Below are 19045 nucleotides of genomic sequence, written 5' to 3'. Positions count from 1 at the left end.
ACGATAACATCACACAATAAAGAGGTAGGAGGAACCCAGGCGGTTAATGATACTGTTGAGTCAACAAATCAAACAAGGGCTGTCCTAAATCCAGGTTTTCAGATGATACGATAAATCCCTTCATAATTTAGGCTGTACACAGCTTTTCCGTTACTTTCTCTAGTTGAGTGGACATCATTATCCAGTGACAATTCAAAGAAACCTCTTTAACAGGGAGTGGGTAGAAGACTGGGAAGATATTATGTATAATTAAAACAAGCTTTTGAACTCAATAATTTAGAGATAAGATTAACAAACACTGAAAACTTAGAGAGTTAAAAAAAAATGATATCAAGAACAGCAAAGAGAATAGAGATGCAGAATGCTTTGCATTACTTTGACATTGTGAATTATATGAGTCAAGAGCACATTGAGAGTTTCCAGTAAAGGTTGCACTGAACAAAATAAGCCACTCCAAGTTGCTCTTCCATATTCCCAGGCTAATTACAGTATAATAGAATAATCATTTGTAACTGAAGGAGTCAGTAATTAATGGTGATGCCATACATAAACCTACACTTGAAGAAAGGTCTATAGAGGAATTTGGAAAGAAGTTGAACCTAGACAAAATTAATTAACGAGAATAAAAGAATTTGAGTCGTAGTTAAGAGAGTGCATATGGATTTATACACTTGAGTGTGGCTCTGAATCACTAATTTCAGTTAAAATACTTCAGACCATGAAACGCATACCTGTACGCCCATGTTGTCTTGCCTATTTGCATCTGCAACTCTTGATTGAAAAGTGGTAGGCGATAACTCTCCTAAGACTTTTGGTAAGTTGGCCTAAGGTAGGCAGATGCCATTTTCTTATATAATTATCTATGAACCTAAATCCAAGATTGTTAGAGTCACCCAGAGAAGTTTGTAGTAGTGTTAAACGGGAAATATGCACATATATATTTAGATAGCATATTTAGATAGCTTATTGTCTGGAGCTGCATTAGGCATTACTGACAAAATGGAGGCACGGCCCCAAGCCCCTCTCCTCATCTTGCAGGCACGGCCCCAGGATGAAGGAGTTAGGCCTTGTGATTTTGACTTGTTCTTTCCTTTCTTTGGTTGAGTTGGCTGGAAAGAATGTTAAAGTGCTTGAGAGAAGAATGAGAAAGCCCAAAGCCTTCTACAGTTGTGCCCAGAAAATAATCTATAAGATAACCACTGACATTTGTTCAAGGATCTTTACAAAGAATGTCCCAGGATGAGCAAGTAGGCCTCAGCTTGAGGCCATGGGAAGGATTGTTATCTGAGACCTGTTTGTGAGGGAAATATTTATGGCAAAAGAAGATTGCTGAGTTTAGGGTTTAGGAATAATTAAGAATAGCTATAAGCCTTTTTAGGAGATAGTGATCTTAAGATGCTAGGGGCAAACAGGATTTAGAAAGATAAGAAATAAACTGAAGAATGTAGCATGAGTTACAATGTAATCATAAGTTAAGTACAGTAAATCTGGGTGGGGGAAACTAAAAAACATCAAACCTATGACCTAATGTTTTTGTCAAAGTATAAAAGAGAACCTGAAGCTTGAAATAAACATGTAGTTTCATACCCTGAGTCAGAGACCACATCATCGTTCACCGATGTAGTTCCGTACTATGAGTCAGAGGCTACATCATTGTCCGCTGACACCGCTCACCACTTCAGGCTGATTCCCTGGCTGCTGGAGCTGAACTCCGGCAGCTTATAGATAGATAAAAAGAAATACAGCCAGTGCTATATAGATATCCATTTGAATTTCATTGATATAGATAAGAAAATGCATTGGTAAAATTTTTGAAATAATTAATACAAATTTATAAGACTACGGAGGTTTTCATTGTACTGCATTGTGTACAGTGCTCAATTATCCATTGAGTATAAAGAGAAGTAGACAACTTCCTTAGCATTTTCCCACATACAGATGAATTCAGAGGTCAACCCAACTGAGGACTACTATCATGTTCAAGACCAAGACTGTTTCAAAATTAAATTAACAAACCAAAATAAACTTTCAACATTTTATTTTATTCATCAACATATAAAAATAAAATAAAATAATGTTTAAAATGTCCGAAGACAAATTACAGCAGATCAATACATAAATTCAGGAGAATGACTATTGGAGCTATTAAAATGTCTCCATGTTTTTCTGAGTTTTCTTCTAATGAAGAGGAATACCAAAGAAGGTACTGAGGAAGTACCTTTCATTAGTCAGTCTTGGTCCCTGTTGGCTTTAACTTTGATTCTATTTTTAATTTCTCAGCTATGACTAGTTTCACCAACAGAAGAGATCCAGGTTGGTGATGGGAAAGGTATTATTATTATTAACTATTAAATACTACCAGTTACTCTTATGTGAATTCAGCTTCTGAGACTTAAGCTTCAGTCCTCCTCTGGCTCCTGGCAGATAAACTACTTTAATAGAGAACAAAGACAACACATTTTTTTCCCCTCAATACTGACATGGGGGCATGGATTACAAATAAATCCTACAGATCATTCTGCCATTCCTTCTTTACAAGTCAAAAGTCTATCCTACATAGAAAACAGGTACACTAGTATTGGTACTAGGACCCCAGCCTTGTCTAACTCAATGAAACTAAGCCATGCCCGTGGGGCAACCCAAGATGGGCGGGTCATGGTGGAGAGATTTGACAGAATGTGGTCCACTGGAGAAGGGAATGGCAAACCACTTCAGTATTCTTGCCTTGAGAACCCCATGAACAGTATGAAAAAGCAAAATGATAGGATACTGAAAGAGAAACTCCCCAGGTCAATAGGTGCCCAATATGCTACTGGAGATCAGTGGAGAAATAACTCCAGAAAAAATGAAGGGATGGAGCCAAAGCAAAAACAATACCCAGCTGTGGATGTGACTGGTGATAGAAACAAGGTTCGATGCTGTAAAGAGCAATATTGCATAAGAACCTGGAATGTCAGGTCCATGAATCAAGGCAAATTGGAAGTGATCAAACAAGAGATGGCAAGAGTGAATGTCGACATTCTAGGAATCAGCAAACTGAAATGGACTGGAATGGGTGAATTTAACTCAGATGACCATTATATCTACTACTGCGGGCAGGAATCCCTCAGAAGAAATTGAGTGGCCATCATGGTCAACAAAAGAGTCCGAAATGCAGTACTTGGATCTCTATTCGTTTCCAAGGCAAACCATTCAATATCACAGTAATCCAAGTCTATGCCCCAAACAGTAATGCTGAAGAAGCTGAAGTTGAACGGTTCTATGAAGACCTACAAGACCCTTCAGAAGTAACATCCAAAAAAGATGTCCTTTTCATTATAGGGGACTGGAATGCAAAAGTAGGAAGTCAAGAAACACCTGGAGTAACAGCCAGATTTGGCCTTTTAATACGGAATGAAGCAGGGCAAAGACTGATAGAGTTTTGCCAAGAAAATGCACTGGTCATAACAAATACCCTCTTCCAACAACACAAGAGAAGACTCTATACATGGACATCACCAGATGGTCAACACCGAAATCAGATTGATTATATTCTTTGCAGCCAAAGATGGAGAAGCTCTATACAGTCAGCAAAAACAAGACTAGGAGCTGACTGTGGCTCAGACCATGAACTCCTTATTGCCAAATTCAGACTTAAATTGAAGAAAGTAGGGAAAACCACTAGACCATTCAGGTATGACCTAAATCAAATCCCTTATGATTATACAGTGGAAGTGAGAAATAGATTTAAGCCCTCAGATCTGATAGATAGAGTGCCTGATGAACTATGGAATGAGGTTCATGACATTGTACAGGAGACAGGGATCAAGACCATTCCCATAGAAAAGAAATGCAAAAAAGCAAAATGGCTGTCTGGGGAGGCCTTACAAATAGCTGTGAAAAGAAGAGAAGCAAAAAGCAAAGGAGAAAAGGAAAGATATAAACATCTGAATGCAGAGTTCCAAAGAATAGCAAGAAGAGATAAGAAAGCCTTCTTCAGCAACCAATGCAAAGAAATAGAGGAAAACAACAGAATGGAAAGAATAGGGATCTCTTCAAGAAAATCAGAGATACCAAAGTAACATTTCATGCAAAGATGAGCTCGATAAAGGACAGAAATGGTATGGACCTAACAGAAGCAGAGATATTAAGAAGAGATGGCAAGAATACACATAAGAACTGTACAAAAAAGATCTTCACGACCCAGATAATCACGATGGTGTGATCACTCACTTAGAGCCAGACATCCTGGAATGTGAAGTCAAGTGGGCCTTAGAAAGCATCACTACAAACAAAGCTACTGGAGGTGATGGAATTCCAGCTGAGCTATTCCAAATCCTGAAAGATGATGCTGTGAAAGTACTGCACTCAATATGCTAGCAAATTTAGAAAACTCAGCAGTGGCCACAGGACTGGAAAAGGTCAGTTTTCATTCCAATCCCAAAGAAAGGCAATACCAAAGAATGCTCAAACTACCGCACAATTGCATTCATCTCACACGCTAGTAAAGTAATGCTCAAAATTCTCCAAGCCAGGCTTCAGCAATATGTGAACCGTGAACTTCCTGATGTTCAAGCTGGTTTTAGAAAAGGCAGCGGAACCAGAGATCAAATTGCCAACATCTGCTGGATCATGGAAAAAGCAAGAGAATTCCAGGAAAACATCTATTTCTGCTTTATTGCCTAAGCCAAAGCCTTTGACTGTGAGGATCACAATAAACTGTGGAAAATTCTTCAAGAGATGGGAATACCAGACTACCTGATCTGCCTCTTGAGAAATTTGTATGCAGGTCAGGAAGCAACAGTTAGAACTGGACATGGAACAATAGACTGGTTCCAATAGGAAAAAGAGTTCATCAAGGCTGTATATTGTCACTCAGTTTATTTAACTTATATGCAGAGTACATCATGAGAAACGCTGGGCTGGAGGAAGCACAAGCTGGAATCAAGATTGCCGAGAGAAATATCAATAACCTCAGATATGCAGATGACACCACCCTTATGGCAGAAAGTGAAGAGGAACTAAAAAGCCTCTTGATGAAAGTGAAAGTGGAGAGTGAAAAAGTTGACTGAAAGCTCAACATTCAGAAAACGAAGATAGTGGCATCCAGTCCCACCACTTCATGGGAAATAGATGGGGAAACAGTGGAAACAGTGGCAGACTTTATTTTTGGGGGCTCCAAAATCACTGCAGATGGTGACTGCAGCCATGAAATTAAAAGACACTTACTCCTTGGAAGGAACGTTATGACATACCTAGATAGCATATTCAAAAGCAGAGACATTACTTTACCAACAAAGGTTCGTCTAGTCAAGGCTATGGTTTCTCCTGTGGTCACGTATGGATGTGAGAGTTGGACTGTGAAGAAGGCTGAGCACTGAAGAATTGATGCTTTTGAACTGTGGTGTTGGAAAAGACTCTTGAGAGTCCCTTGGAGTGCAAGGAGATCCAACCAGTCCATTCTGAAGGAGATCAGCCCTGGGATTTCTTTGGAAGGAATGATGCTAAAGGTGACACTCCAGTACTTTGGCCACCTCATGAGACGAGTTGATTCATTGGAAAAGACTCTGATGCTGGGAGGGATTGGGGGCATGAGGAGAAGGGGACGACAGAGGATGAGATGGCTGGGTGGCATCACTGACTCGATGGACGTGAGTCTCAGTGAACTCCGGGAGTTGGTGATGGACAGGGAGGCCTGGCGTACTGTGATTCATTGGGTCACAAAGAGTCGGACACGACTGAGAGACTGATCTGATCTGATTGGTAATGTAGTCAATTTCCACCATTCACACAATATAGGAGATTTCCCTTCTCTCTCTAATTGGCCATCTCACATAACTCTATTGAATATGAGTTCTAGCTAGAATCTGCCTTCCAATGCAGGAGATGCAGTAGACACAAGAGACACAAGTTCAATCCCTGGGTTGGGGAGATCTCCTAGAAGAGGAAATGGCAACCCAACCCACTCTAGTTTTCTTGTCTGCAAAATTCCATGGACAGAGGAGCCTGGAGAGCCACAGTCCATGGGGCTGTAAAAGAGTTGGACATGACTGGGCAACAGAGGACAAAATGCACATACACAATACCTCAAGCCTACCAAATATTTTCCCTGAATTTTCAAGTCCAACTCCATCCCTAAAATATCTCTTAATTTTACTGTTTTTCTAATATTTACCATGCTTAGCATCAATTGATCCCCTCTTTTGCAATATTATTGCAACAATTTTATACTCATGGTAAAATGCATTTTTGTATAGTGTAGAGTGATGATTTTAGTTTAATAGGAAGCTTAGAAACAAACCTTAGAACCAAAATTGTAAACTAGTTTCTCTCCTGTCCTCAGTTACAACCTTCATCAGACTGAAAAACTAAATGGTTTATTATTAAAACAATTTGGTATTAAAAATACAGATCAACTGACAAAGGTAACTATGAAGGGGGTTTATTTTCTAGTTTTATATTCTGAAAGACCTTGAAGGTAATTCAAACATAACCTCCACAAGATCAACTATTAAAATAGTGTTTCCTCTGCTACTTTCTTCCTTAAACCCATAGTTATTCTATAATTTTGTCTTCCATCACACATACATTTCATTTTATTCCCAGGCCATACTACATTATTCTCATTTCCCCTCTTTTACTTAGTACTTGGCTATATAATAGACAGTCTATATGAAGTAAGCCATTTTAAAGCATTTGTAGTAGAAAGAGAATTGGCCTGTAAACAAAAAGATCATCTTTAATGAGGTGAAATATTGGTCTGATTAATCTATTCACAACAGTATTGTAAGCATTGGAAAGATTAGTAGTTATTTTTGAAGTAACATGAAAAAGAGAACTTCATATACTCAGAAAGTATGTAAGCCCTTTATATGTTTGACATTATTTAATCCTCACAAGAGCCCTTTAGTGGATTATCATTATTCATATTTTTAAGATAAGAAAATAAAGATAAAAAGAGACATCCAACATCTAGTAACTGGTATAACTAGGATTTGATCCCAGGGAGAGTGACTTTAGATTAAACTCTTAATCATTAAACAAGCCAAGTTCTAATAACTACTACCAGAAAAACTATTTTTGATACTGGTTGGACTATGATCTCTATGCTACCTTCAAACGGTTATGACAGGATTAGAAATAGTTTTAGAAATTTCTTCAAGAAACCATGGGAAAAGAACACTGCTAAAATTTGAAGTTAATAAGAAAATCTCAAGAAATATCTCCAGAAAAATAGCCTGAATTAATGAGTCAATGTCAATACTTCAAGAATGAAAACAAGGTTTATAAACAATCTTTTTCTGGTAAATTTAGATTGGAGCCTGGTCCAAGTCATGTTGATTTTCTAGAGAAAATTACTAATCTATATTCAATCCATGGATAAATTTTTTTAAAAAATTAGAAATTTTAGAATGACAATATTGTAATAATTTTTATATAAAAAGGGAATAGGAGGTTGAGAAAAGTAACATCAAAAGCGCAGTCAAGTAAAAAGTATACTTTTCAATGTAGCCTCTGAGAGGTAAAGCAAATCTCCATCCTTTTCTATACCTATCAAGGTCAGGCACTTAATAGTTGGGTCAGACTTTTAAGACATTCTGATATTTTCTGAACTGAAGTTATAACAATTAGGAAAAGGCAGGAGAAACTTCACTGGTGGTGCTTGTCCCCTTAAGTAGATCATGCAGAGTCATTCTAACCTCAACTATTCAAATTACCCTTGAGCTGCCCAGAAATAAAAGAAAAAAGAGAAAAAAGAAAAACTTGCTGTTGTTTCCCTAGACAGTAGCACATTAACCCTAGCCAAATTTCTGATATTAAGAGAAAAATATCAGAATATTTTAAAAACTGTTCTATTATAAACAGGATTATATTTATAAACATGAAGAGCTTTTCCTTCTCTGATTTCTAAAATCCATGACTGAAAAAACAGCAATTGAGACACACAGCAAACTCCAACAAACAAACAAAAAATTCCAAAGAGCCTTTTGTGATAAATGATACATGACAAAATACATTTAAACAGTTACTAGGCCCAGAGAAATCCAGCAGAGAATAAACATAACAATGTGGAGGTTTTCTACTCCTAAGTCCTTTCACAAATATGACAAAATATGGTCCTTTCATGTAATGACAGGGAGAAATAGGAAGCTTGAGAAGATAAAATATGTTGCTGTTCAGAAGGGGAGATGGTGGTGTCACAAACATTATATTTCAGATTGGCAGTTCTATTTGAAAACAGTCTCTGGATCTTTTGTTTTTAAGAATGGGGAATAATAAGAGTGGTAGAAAGGAGAGAAACACAACAGCTTCATCTCTTAACACTTTTGACAGACAAGACTGTATAAAGGCTACTTCTGAATTCATTTAGCACACCCAGGAAAAACATGCACGCAAATATATTTCTAAACAGAATGCCAGAAGAATGTTGTTAGCACATTTGTATATTTCCAATTCTTCCTTACTACCCTTATTCAACACCCAAACAAATCAGTTTAAGTACAACTTCTCTTACTAATGTCTTTCGAAGCATTGCTGCAGTCAGATTTGAGTCAAGTAACCATCTGCTGCAAATACAAATAGAGCTACATTCAAGAATTATATTACACAGGCTTCCTAGCAAAGCTCTTACGTGCAAGCTGTTCTTGTCAAAATCAGAACCATTGTGATGATGCATCTTAATATTCAATCAGACTTTAAGTAAAGAGTGACAAAAGTCCACATATGGATGACAGCTGTTTCTTCAGTAAATATTTTCCCATCTATTGAATGGAGGCTTATGGCAGTTTAGGCTATGTTCCATCAGACATTTCAGCCTGAACTGCCAGGGGACGATTAAAGCTATAACAAGGATAAAATTTTTGCTTTTAAATCTTTGTTACAACTTACATCTGAAAAAAGCACCCACCAGCTCCTCCAACTAAAGTTGTACACTATGCCATTATTTTGAGAATATCCTTTCCCAATAGTTACTGGTAAAAATATTGACTTTATATAACTTTATATAATATCATAGTGTTTATAAAATTAAAGTATAATTCCTGTATTAAGTTCCTAATTACATGAAATAAGTTATTGGGAATTTAAACATATTTACCTATAATTTGATAAATTATGAAATATTAAAAAAAGAGGAATTAGTTTATTAGCTAAAAGAAATTCAGATAAAATAAGGCTTCTTTTTAACCAATAAAGCAGCTTGCAAAGCTGATGATTAATTCAGTTACTCCATAATACGACAATGTTTACACATCAGTAGTTGGAGGAAGAAAATGGTTTCAATTAACAAAGACAAACTTCATGTCTTACTAATATCCTCAAACATGTACAATGTTCCTTTAATAAATCTTAAATGTTGTGTTGGACCTAGATTTTTTAATAGTCCATTTTTCAGGTAGAATTTTTGAAGTTTGGTAACTACAAGGCCCACTACTAAGTAACTTAGGTCTCTTGTCTTTAACCTAAAACAATGCTGAGGCTCTTCTCTGGTGACATCAAAGTGATCAGTAGGAGAGTAGTGGGTTGACTGTGTCTTAGGCAAGCCCTGCAACAATGATGTGTTAAGGAAATGGTATGACTCAGCTTCTTCACAGTAGATTACAACTTCTTTTTTCCTTCCTGTAATGTAACTGTTCAAATTAACATTAAAACACTTTTGAGCCTGTTGTCTTATATTCCACAACTCTTCTCAGACTTTTTTTTTTTAAGGGAAATTATATCAGATCAAACACTATAAGGAAGAATTTCTTACCCTCCTATTGGATCCACTGCTATTGCCTTCGGATTGTGAAGTTCCAGGTCAATCAGGGTGACACAAACAGACCCGTTGTAATCACACACAAAGATCCGGTCACTGACATGGTCCACAAAATAGAGATTCCTCGTGAGCCAGTCAATTGCCATTTGTTGCACATCTGAAACACACCCACAAACACACAATCATTGTATTGCATGTGCAAATCTAGTATCATAAACCTAAGAGTACATGAAATGAAGAAGTAAAGTGAAGTCGCTCAGTCGTGTCCGACTCTTTGAGACCCCATGGACTGTTGCCCACCAGGCTCCTCCATCCATGGGATTCTCCAGGCAAGAAGACTGGAGTGGGTTGCCATTTCCTTCTCCAGGGGATCTTCCCAACCCAGGGATTGAACCCAGGTCTCCCACATTGCAGGCAGATGCTTCAACCTCTGAACCACCAGGGAAGCCCCTTTAAGAGTACTTAAGTCTGCCCAAACCACCATAGAAGATATTTTAAAAGTACAAGTAGCTTTACAACAAAAAAAAGTCCCTGCAAAGATAATTTCTATGCCAAAATAAAGTGCTTATTTTACAAAGTAATGACTATCTCTTGATACTTTTCTTCCTGCTATCTAAGCACTGAGGATGATCTAGACAAAAGGGCAAAGAGTTTTTAAATCCTAAGGAATAGGTATTTACAATAAAATATTTCACCTAGTTTTTGCATTTGTTCAAATAGTTCATCTAACTCAATGGGCATAACTGGTTCAATGACACAGCTAAAAGTTTTAGTAGTAACAGGAATAAATATTTTTTGTGAATTAAGGTAAACTCTCATTTTTAGATCCTCTTAACTGGAAATAACACAAAAGGAGGGGTGATGTGTTCTTCTGATGGCATATGTAGACACTGTAAAGTAAGATTGCTCAAAGATCGGTTAGTTCTCTAGAAGAAGGCTGTTTCTCTAGGAGAGTAATTTGTTTTATGATGGAAATAGTCTATAAGGCAATGGCACCCCACTCCAGTACTTTTGCCTGGAAAACCCCATGGACGGAGGGGCCTGGTAGGCTGTAGTCCATGGGGTTACTAAGAGTCGGGCACGACTGAGCAACTTCCCTTTCACTTTTCACTTTCATGCATTGGAGAAGGAAATGGCAACCCACTCCAGTGTTCTTGCCTGGAGAATCCCAGGGATGGGGGAGCCTGGTGGGCTTCCGTCTATGGGGTCACACAGAGTTGGACATGACTGAAACGACTTAGCAGCAGCAGCAGCATGCTCTACAATAAAATAATGACTAGTCACCTGTGTCGAGTGAGCACTTAATTTGTGGCTGGTGTGACTGTAAATTGAATCTTTATTGTATTTCATTTTAATTAATTCAAACTTGAAAAAAGTAGGAAGCCAGTGACTCATATGGATAGTACAGGTCTAGAAGAATGTATCTGTTTTTAACTTGAGTATTTTCTATTTAATCAGAACCACACACTGAAATTTCATGCTAACCAGTTGATATTTATCCCAATGGATAACCCTAAAAGTTATGGTTTCTTATTTTCTGAGGCACTGTCCATTTTTATACCTAACTATGAATCTCATCTAAACATTTCTTTAAGATGCCTGTAAGTATGCATTTCTACTAATGATCTTAGATCATCAATACTAGGCTGGTTCTCCAATAATTCCATAAATAAGTTTCTGATTCACATTCATTCCTGAATTTTATGACAGTCATATTTGTATCTATTGCAAATTATAATTTGATAGTTATAGATCAAAGAGTGAAAGTGAAGTCGCTCAGTTATGTCCAACTCTTTGCGACCCCATGGACTGTAGTCTATCAGGCTCCTCCATCCATGGGATTCTTCAGGCAAGAGTACTGGAGTGGGTTGCCATTTCCTTCTCCAGGGGATCTTCCCAACCCAGGGATCAAACCCAGGTCTCCCGCATTGTAGGCAGACGCTTTACCATCTGAGCCACCAGGGAAGTCCAAGTGAGGTTTATTATATATATTTCTTCTTTTTTTTTTTTTTTTCCAAACCATGGTAGAGAAGACAGTAATTGTGTGGAAATCTCTAAAAATCTCTACAAGGACAAGCAATAAGTGAATATGGCAATTCACTGGATACAGATTTTTTTAGGTCATCAATTACAGTTTCATTCTGAATTACATGGTTTTTATGGAGACATAAGCATTTAACTACTCCACAAACTACATGAACCATCTCAGCAGCCAGGATATTTAAAAATCTAAACTATTTTTTCTGTCTCCAGAAATGTGGAAATGTATACTTAGCTTTGTTTTTTATTTCCTTTGCATTATTACATTAGCTAGAGAACAGAACCCACTGTTTCAAATGTCATTTCAAATACCTAGTATTCAGATAAAGTATGTGCCAAAGTCCATTCAATAACCCATCTCTCATGCTAGGCCAGCAGTTGGTTTAGTCTATGCAACTGTAAATTCAGACAAAAGAGCTGTTTGACAGCATTCACACCTTTCTTCAATTCTGGATCACTGCAGAAAGATTCTCTGCTACTGAAACAATAGGTATTGTTAACAGCATCCTAGTTTGAAGCAGCAAGGTCTCACTAAAAAACCTAATAATTACCCTAACAGTAACTGTGGGAATTGATTTTGTTTCCTTTTTCTAAACTTGAAATTTCTATCTGCTTTTAATATTAATTTTATTAAGACTGGAGAATTAATGCAATTAAACAGAGTTCAAGTAAGTAAATCAATGGATGAATGGATAGACAGATATAGAGAGATAAATAAATAAAATTAGGTAAAATATTTTGAACATTTTAGGAGATTTTTGACATTATAAAAATGTCTCTAAAATTTTAGTAAGATCCTTATTACTTTATTGTTACTAAAAAAAAATTAAATATGTTCCTGTTATAATTTTTCTCTAGTTGCTTTTTATTCATTCTACAACTAAAAGTTACTAGGATTTTACCCTCCCCGTTCTTTTGAAACAGTTGCTTTATGATCATTCAGAATTTCTTATATGCCAAAAGTGAAGTTTACTTTGTGTTCATATCTACAACATCTGTAGGTACTGACTACTTACTTCTGAATCATAAAATAATCTAAATATCAATAATGGTAAGTATTTGAATTACTGTGAAAAAAATATTGAAATTTTTTGAAACTTATAAAGTAGCATATAAATATAAGTAACAACAATCTTTTTAAAGTGCAATATATGTTGAATGTAAAAACATACAAACAAAATAAAAAGTTGTATCCAAGAGAAATTAATTTTAAAATTTGAGGGAAAAGTTTAAAAATGATGAGTACTTATGATAATCTATAATTGGATTAAAAATGTTACATCAGCTTTTTCTTATCATCACATTGCTGCTGCTAAGTCGCTTCAGTCATGTCCGACTCTGTGCGACCCCATAGACGGCAGCCCACCAGGCTCCCCCATCCCTGGGATTCTCCAGGCAAGAACACTGGAGTGGGTTGCCATTTCCTTCTCCAATGCATGAAAGTGAAAAGTGAAAGGGAAGTCGCTCAGTCGTGCCCGGCTCTTAGCAACCTCATGGACTGCAGCCTACCAGGCCTCCTCCGTCCATGGGATTTTCCAGGCAAGAGTACTGGAGTGGGGTGCCATTGCCTTCTCCGATATAAGACAACTAATCAGAATTGGTGAATGTAGAACTTAACACTTTTGCTTCACTATAATGTAATATATGCTAACTATTATGGACTAAATTGTTTTCCTCCCAAATTCATATGTTAAAGCCTTAATCTCCAGCAAGGCAAATGTGAATACACTGCTGCTGCTGCTGCTAAGTCACTTCAGTCATGTCCAACTCTGTGCGACCACATAGACGGCAGCCCACCGTGTTCCCCCATCCCTGGGATTCTCCAGGCAAGAACACTGGAGTGGGTTGCCATTTCCTTCTCCAATGCATGAAAGTGAAAAGTGAAAGGGAAGTCGCTCAGTCGTGTCCAACCCTCAGCAACCCCATGGACTGTAGCCTTCCAGGCTCCTCTGTCCTTTGGAAGTAAAATCTTTAAAGAGAATATTACATTAAAATGAGGTCATTTAGTGTAAGCCCTAAACCAAACTTTCTAGTGTCCTTATAAAAAGAGATTTAGGCATACAGAGATAATTCTGGGACTACTTGAAAACAGAGAAAAGGTCATCAGCAACCCAAAGAAAGAGATCTCAGAAAGTCCAACCCTGTTGCATCTTGAGCTTGGAATTCCAGGCTGCAGAATATGAGAAAATAGATTTCTTTCTTTTTTTGAGCCACCCAATTTGTGTATTTTTTTTATATTAAACTTTGTATTTTGTATTGGGGTATAGCTGATTAATAAATAATATTGTAATAGTTTCAGGTGAACAGTGAAGGGACTCAGCCATACACATTCATATATCCTTTCTCTGTCAAACTCCCCTCTGATCCAGGCTGCTATATAGTATTGACCAGTGGTCCATGTGCTATCCAATCAGCCCTTGTTGGTTACCCATTTTAAATATAGCAGGATGTATAGTCTGTGGTATTTTTTTATGGCAACTCTAGCAAAATAATACTCAGATCAGATCAGATCAGTCGCTCAGTCATGTCCGACTCTTTGCGAGCCCATGAATCGCAGCACGCCAGGCCTCCCTGTCCATCACCAACTCCCGGAGTTCTCTCAGACTCATGCCCATCGAGTCAGTGATGCCATCCAGCCATCTCATCCTCTGTCGTCCCCTTCTCCTCTTGCCCCCAATCCCTCCCAGCATCAGAGTCTTTTCCAATGAGTCAACTCTTCGCATGAGGTGGCCAAAGTACTGGAGTGTCACCTTTAGCATCATTCCTTCCAAAGAAATCCCAGGGCTGATCTCCTTCAGAATGGACTGGTTGGATCTCCTTGCACTCCAAGGGACTCTCAAGAGTCTTCTCCAACACCACAGTTCAAAAGCATCAACTCTTCGGCACTCAGCCTTCTTCACAGTCCAACTCTCACATCCATACATGACCACAGGAAAAACCATAGCCTTGACTAGACAGACCTTTGTTGGCAAAGTAATGTCTCTGCTTTTGAATATGCTATCTAGGTTGGTCATAACTTTCCTTCCAAGGAGTAAGCGCCTTTTAATTTCATGGCTGCAGTTACCATCTGCAGTGATTTTGGAGTCTGACACTGTTTCCACTGTTTTCCCATCTATTTCCTGTGAAGTGGTGGGACCGGATGCCATGATCTTCATTTTCTGAATGTTGAGCTTTAAGCCAACTTTTTCACTCTCCACTTTTACATTCATCAAGAGGCTTTTTAGTTTCTCTTCACTTTCTGCCATAAGGGTGGTATCATCTGCATATCTGAAGTATTATTCAATAGAGTAGTTGATGCCACAAAATAATTGAGAACAAAAGTCAAAATCTTGCTAAGAAAAATATAAAAGAAATGTCTGCATGTGCTTTTAACGTCAGACTAGACCACTTTCTAACAGGCTCTTTCAAAGACTGGTTAGTTCTGCTGGCGAATATTTTTTTGTTTAATTTACAATTTAATATTTTAAGTGCTAGTCTCTAGGAATGTAAATATTAATGTGTATGTTGACAAATTAAAAGTAATTTTTTTCAATAGAGATGCAAATGATATCTTTCAGGTAGTAAATATAACCCCCAGTTTTAATGTCCAGTATGACATTAAATAGCTATATATCTAACCTTACTATCTTAAATCAGAATTTTTTTTTCCTTTCACTGATTGCAAACACTTCAGTCTTTTATGTCTGCTTCTGAGCCAGATTTACCATCTTACTTTTCTCTTAATAATGAGCTAAATAATTCCATAGCATATGTGCATTATATATTTGTATGAGTCATGTTTTTAACTTTTTAAAAATGATAGGTTGGCACATATGAATCTTGATTTTTTATTTGTCATATTATTTTCAATTAGCAAGAGGCAACAGATGTAAATGTCCACAAATATTAGAAAAAAACCATAAATAGGCAAAACATGTTAGAGAGACTATGAAAAACCTAGATGATGGCTCAAAAGTATTCATCAACCTAAAAAAGTAGCCTGAATTTCATCTAATTATTTTGATATAGAAATGTTTTATTGTGTCAAAGAAGCCCAAGATAAGAATTTCTGAATTTCAATTGAAATCTCCCAATTTTTAAATATGATAAGCTAATTTTTAGAAATTCTAAGGCACTTTGTATATCAAAGAAAACCTGTGTGCAGTCAAACTGGATCAAAGGCCTCCACAGCAACTGTGCTAAAGTAAAGCAAATAGTGTGTATAATTTTGTTTCAGCCTAACCTAAATACACAGCAAAGCCAGACATGAAAGGCAGCAGAGATATACATGGTATGTGCATGCTAAGTCACTTCAATTGTGTCCTTCTCTTTGTGACCCTGTGGACTGTAGCCCACCAGTCTCCCCTATCCTTGGGATTATCCAGGCAAGAATACTGGAGTGGGTTGCCATTACTATATATTAAATAGATAACTAATAACATCATACTGTATAGTAAAGGGGACACCACCCTATACTCTGTAATGATCTGTATTGGAAAATAATCTAAAAAACATCTGGTATGTTTGTATAACTGATTCATATATATATATATATGGAAAAGGCCAAGGAAATGGAGATCAAATTGCCAACATTTGTTGGATCATAGAAAAAGCAAGGGAATTCCAGAAAAAAAAAAAAAATCCACTTCTGCTTCATTGACTATGCTGAAGACTTTGACTGTGCAGATCACAACAAACTGTGGAAAATTCTTAAAGAAGTGAGAATACCAGGCAACCCCACCAGCCTCCTGAGAAACCTGTATACAGGTCAAGAAGCAACAGTTAGAAATGGACATGGAGAAGAAGGTGAAATTCATTGTTTTGAGATGAAATGTCCTATAGATATCAATTAGGTCTAACTGGTCTATTGTATCGTTTAAAGTTTGTGTTTCCTTGTTAATTTTCTGTTTAGTTGATCTATCCATAGGTGTGAGTGGGGTATTAAAGTCTCCCACTATTATTGTGTTATTGTTAATTTCTTCTTTCATACTTGTTAGCATTTGTCTTACATACTGCAGTGCTCCCGTGTTGGGTGCATATATATTTATAATTGTTATATCTTCTTCTTGGATTGATCCTTTGATCATTATGTAGTGACCGTCTTTGTCTCTTTTCACAGGATAGATCACATCTTGGGCCATAAAGCTAGCCTTGGTAAATTCAAAAAAATAGAAATCATTCCAAGCATCTTTTCTGACCACAATGCAGTAAGATTAGATCTCAATTACAGGAGAAAAACTATTAAAAAATCCAACATATGGAAGCTGAACAACACGCTGCTGAATAACCAACAAATCACAGAAGAAATCAAAAAGAAATCAAAATTTGCATAGAAACGAATGAAAATGAAAACACAACAACCCAAAACCTGTGGGACACGGTAAAAGCAGTCCTAAGGGGAAAGTTCATAGCAATACAGGCACACCTCAAGAAACAAGAAAAAAGTCAAATAAGTAACCTAACTCTACACCTAAAGCAACTAGAAAAGGAAGAAATGAAGAACCCCAGGGTTAGTAGAAGGAAAGAAATCTTAAAAATTAGAGCAGAAATAAATGCAAAAGAAACAAAAGAGACCATAGCAAAAATCAACAAAACCAAAAGCTGGTTCTTTGAAACGATAAATAAACTTGACAAACCATTAGCCAGACTCATCAAGAAACAAAGGGAGAAAAATCAAATCAATAAAATTAGAAATGAAAATGGAGAGATCACAACAGACAACACAGAAATACAAAGGATCATAAGAGACTACTATCAACAATTATATGCCAATAAAATGGACAACATGGAAGAAATGGACAAATTCTTAGAAAAGTACAACTTTCCAAAACTCGATCAGGAAGAAATAGAAAATCGTAACAGACCCATCACAAGCACGGAAATTGAAACTGTAATCAAAAATCTTCCAGCAAACAAAAGCCCAGGTCCAGACGGCTTCACAGCTGAATTCTACCAAAAATTTAGAGAAGAGCTAACACCTATCCTGCTCAAACTCTTCCAGAAAATTGCAGAGGATGGTAAACTTCCAAACTCATTCTATGAGGCCACCATCACCCTAATACCAAAACCTGACAAAGATCCCACAAAAAAAGAACACTACAGGCCAATATCACTGATGAACATAGATGCAAAAATCCTTAACAAAATTCTAGCAATCAGAATCCAAGAACACATTAAAAAGATCATACACCATGACCAAGTGGGCTTTATCCCAGGGATGCAAGGATTCTTCAATATCCGCAAATCAATCAATGTAATACACCACATTAACAAATTGAAAAATAAAAACCATATGATTATCTCAATAGATGCAGAGAAAGCCTTTAACAAAATTCAACATCCATTTATGATCAAAACTCTCCAGAAAGCAGGAATAGAAGGAACATACCTCAACATAATAAAGCTATATATGACAAACCCACAGCAAACATTATCCTCAATGGTGAAAAATTGAAAGCATTTCCTCTAAAGTCAGGAACAAGACAAGGGTGCCCACTTTCACCATTACTATTCAACATAGTTTTGGAAGTTTTGGCCACAGCAATCAGAACAGAAAAAGAAATAAAAGGAATCCAAATTGGAAAAGAAGAAGTAAAGCTCTCACTGTTTGCAGATGACATGATCCTCTACATAGAAAACCCTAAAGACTCCACCAGAAAATTACTAGAACTAATCAATGACTATAGTAAAGTTGCAGGATATAAAATCAACACACAGAAATCCCTTGCATTCCTATACACTAATAATGAGAAAACAGAAAGAGAAATTAAGGAAACAATTCCATTCACCATTGCAACGGAAAGAATAAAATACTTAGGAATATATCTACCTAAAGAATCTAAAGACCTATATATAGAAAACTGTAAAACACTGGTGAAAGAAAACAAAGAGGACACTAACAGATGGAGAAATATACCATGTTCATGGATTGGAAGAATCAATGTAGTGAAAATGAGTATACTACCCAAAGCAATCTATAGATTCAATGCAATCCCTATCAAGCTACCAACAGCATTCTTCACAGAGCTAGAACAAATAATTTCACAATTTGTATGGAAAAACAAAAAACCTCGAATAGCCAAAGCGATCTTGAGAAAGAAGAATGGAACTGGAGGAATCAACCTACCTGACTTCAGGCTCTACTACAAAGCCACAGTTATCAAGACAGTATGGTACTGGCACAAAGACAGAAATATAGATCAATGGAACAAAATAGAAAGCCCAGAGATAAATCCACGCACATATGGACACCTTATCTTCGACAAAGGAGGCAAGAATATACAATGGATT

At 36.9% G+C, this 19045-nt stretch overlaps 1 protein-coding gene across 1 annotated transcript in view; it reads right to left on the bottom strand.

Annotated features, from left to right (window-relative positions):
* Nucleotides 1-19045, bottom strand: part of LRP1B (LDL receptor related protein 1B) — a 2209913-nt gene that overhangs the window by 1131318 nt on the left and 1059550 nt on the right. The window contains exon 7 of the mRNA XM_025261770.3: nt 9731-9893. Coding sequence (XP_025117555.3) covers nt 9731-9893 — 163 coding nt within the window. The remainder of the gene's footprint in view (nt 1-9730; nt 9894-19045) is intronic.

Source organism: Bubalus bubalis, chromosome 2 (genome assembly GCF_019923935.1).
Source record: "Bubalus bubalis isolate 160015118507 breed Murrah chromosome 2, NDDB_SH_1, whole genome shotgun sequence".
In the NCBI taxonomy this organism is placed as follows: Eukaryota; Metazoa; Chordata; class Mammalia; order Artiodactyla; family Bovidae; genus Bubalus; species Bubalus bubalis.
Note: the sequence above shows the minus strand (reverse complement) of the source record. Positions and strands in the feature narration are given on the sequence as shown.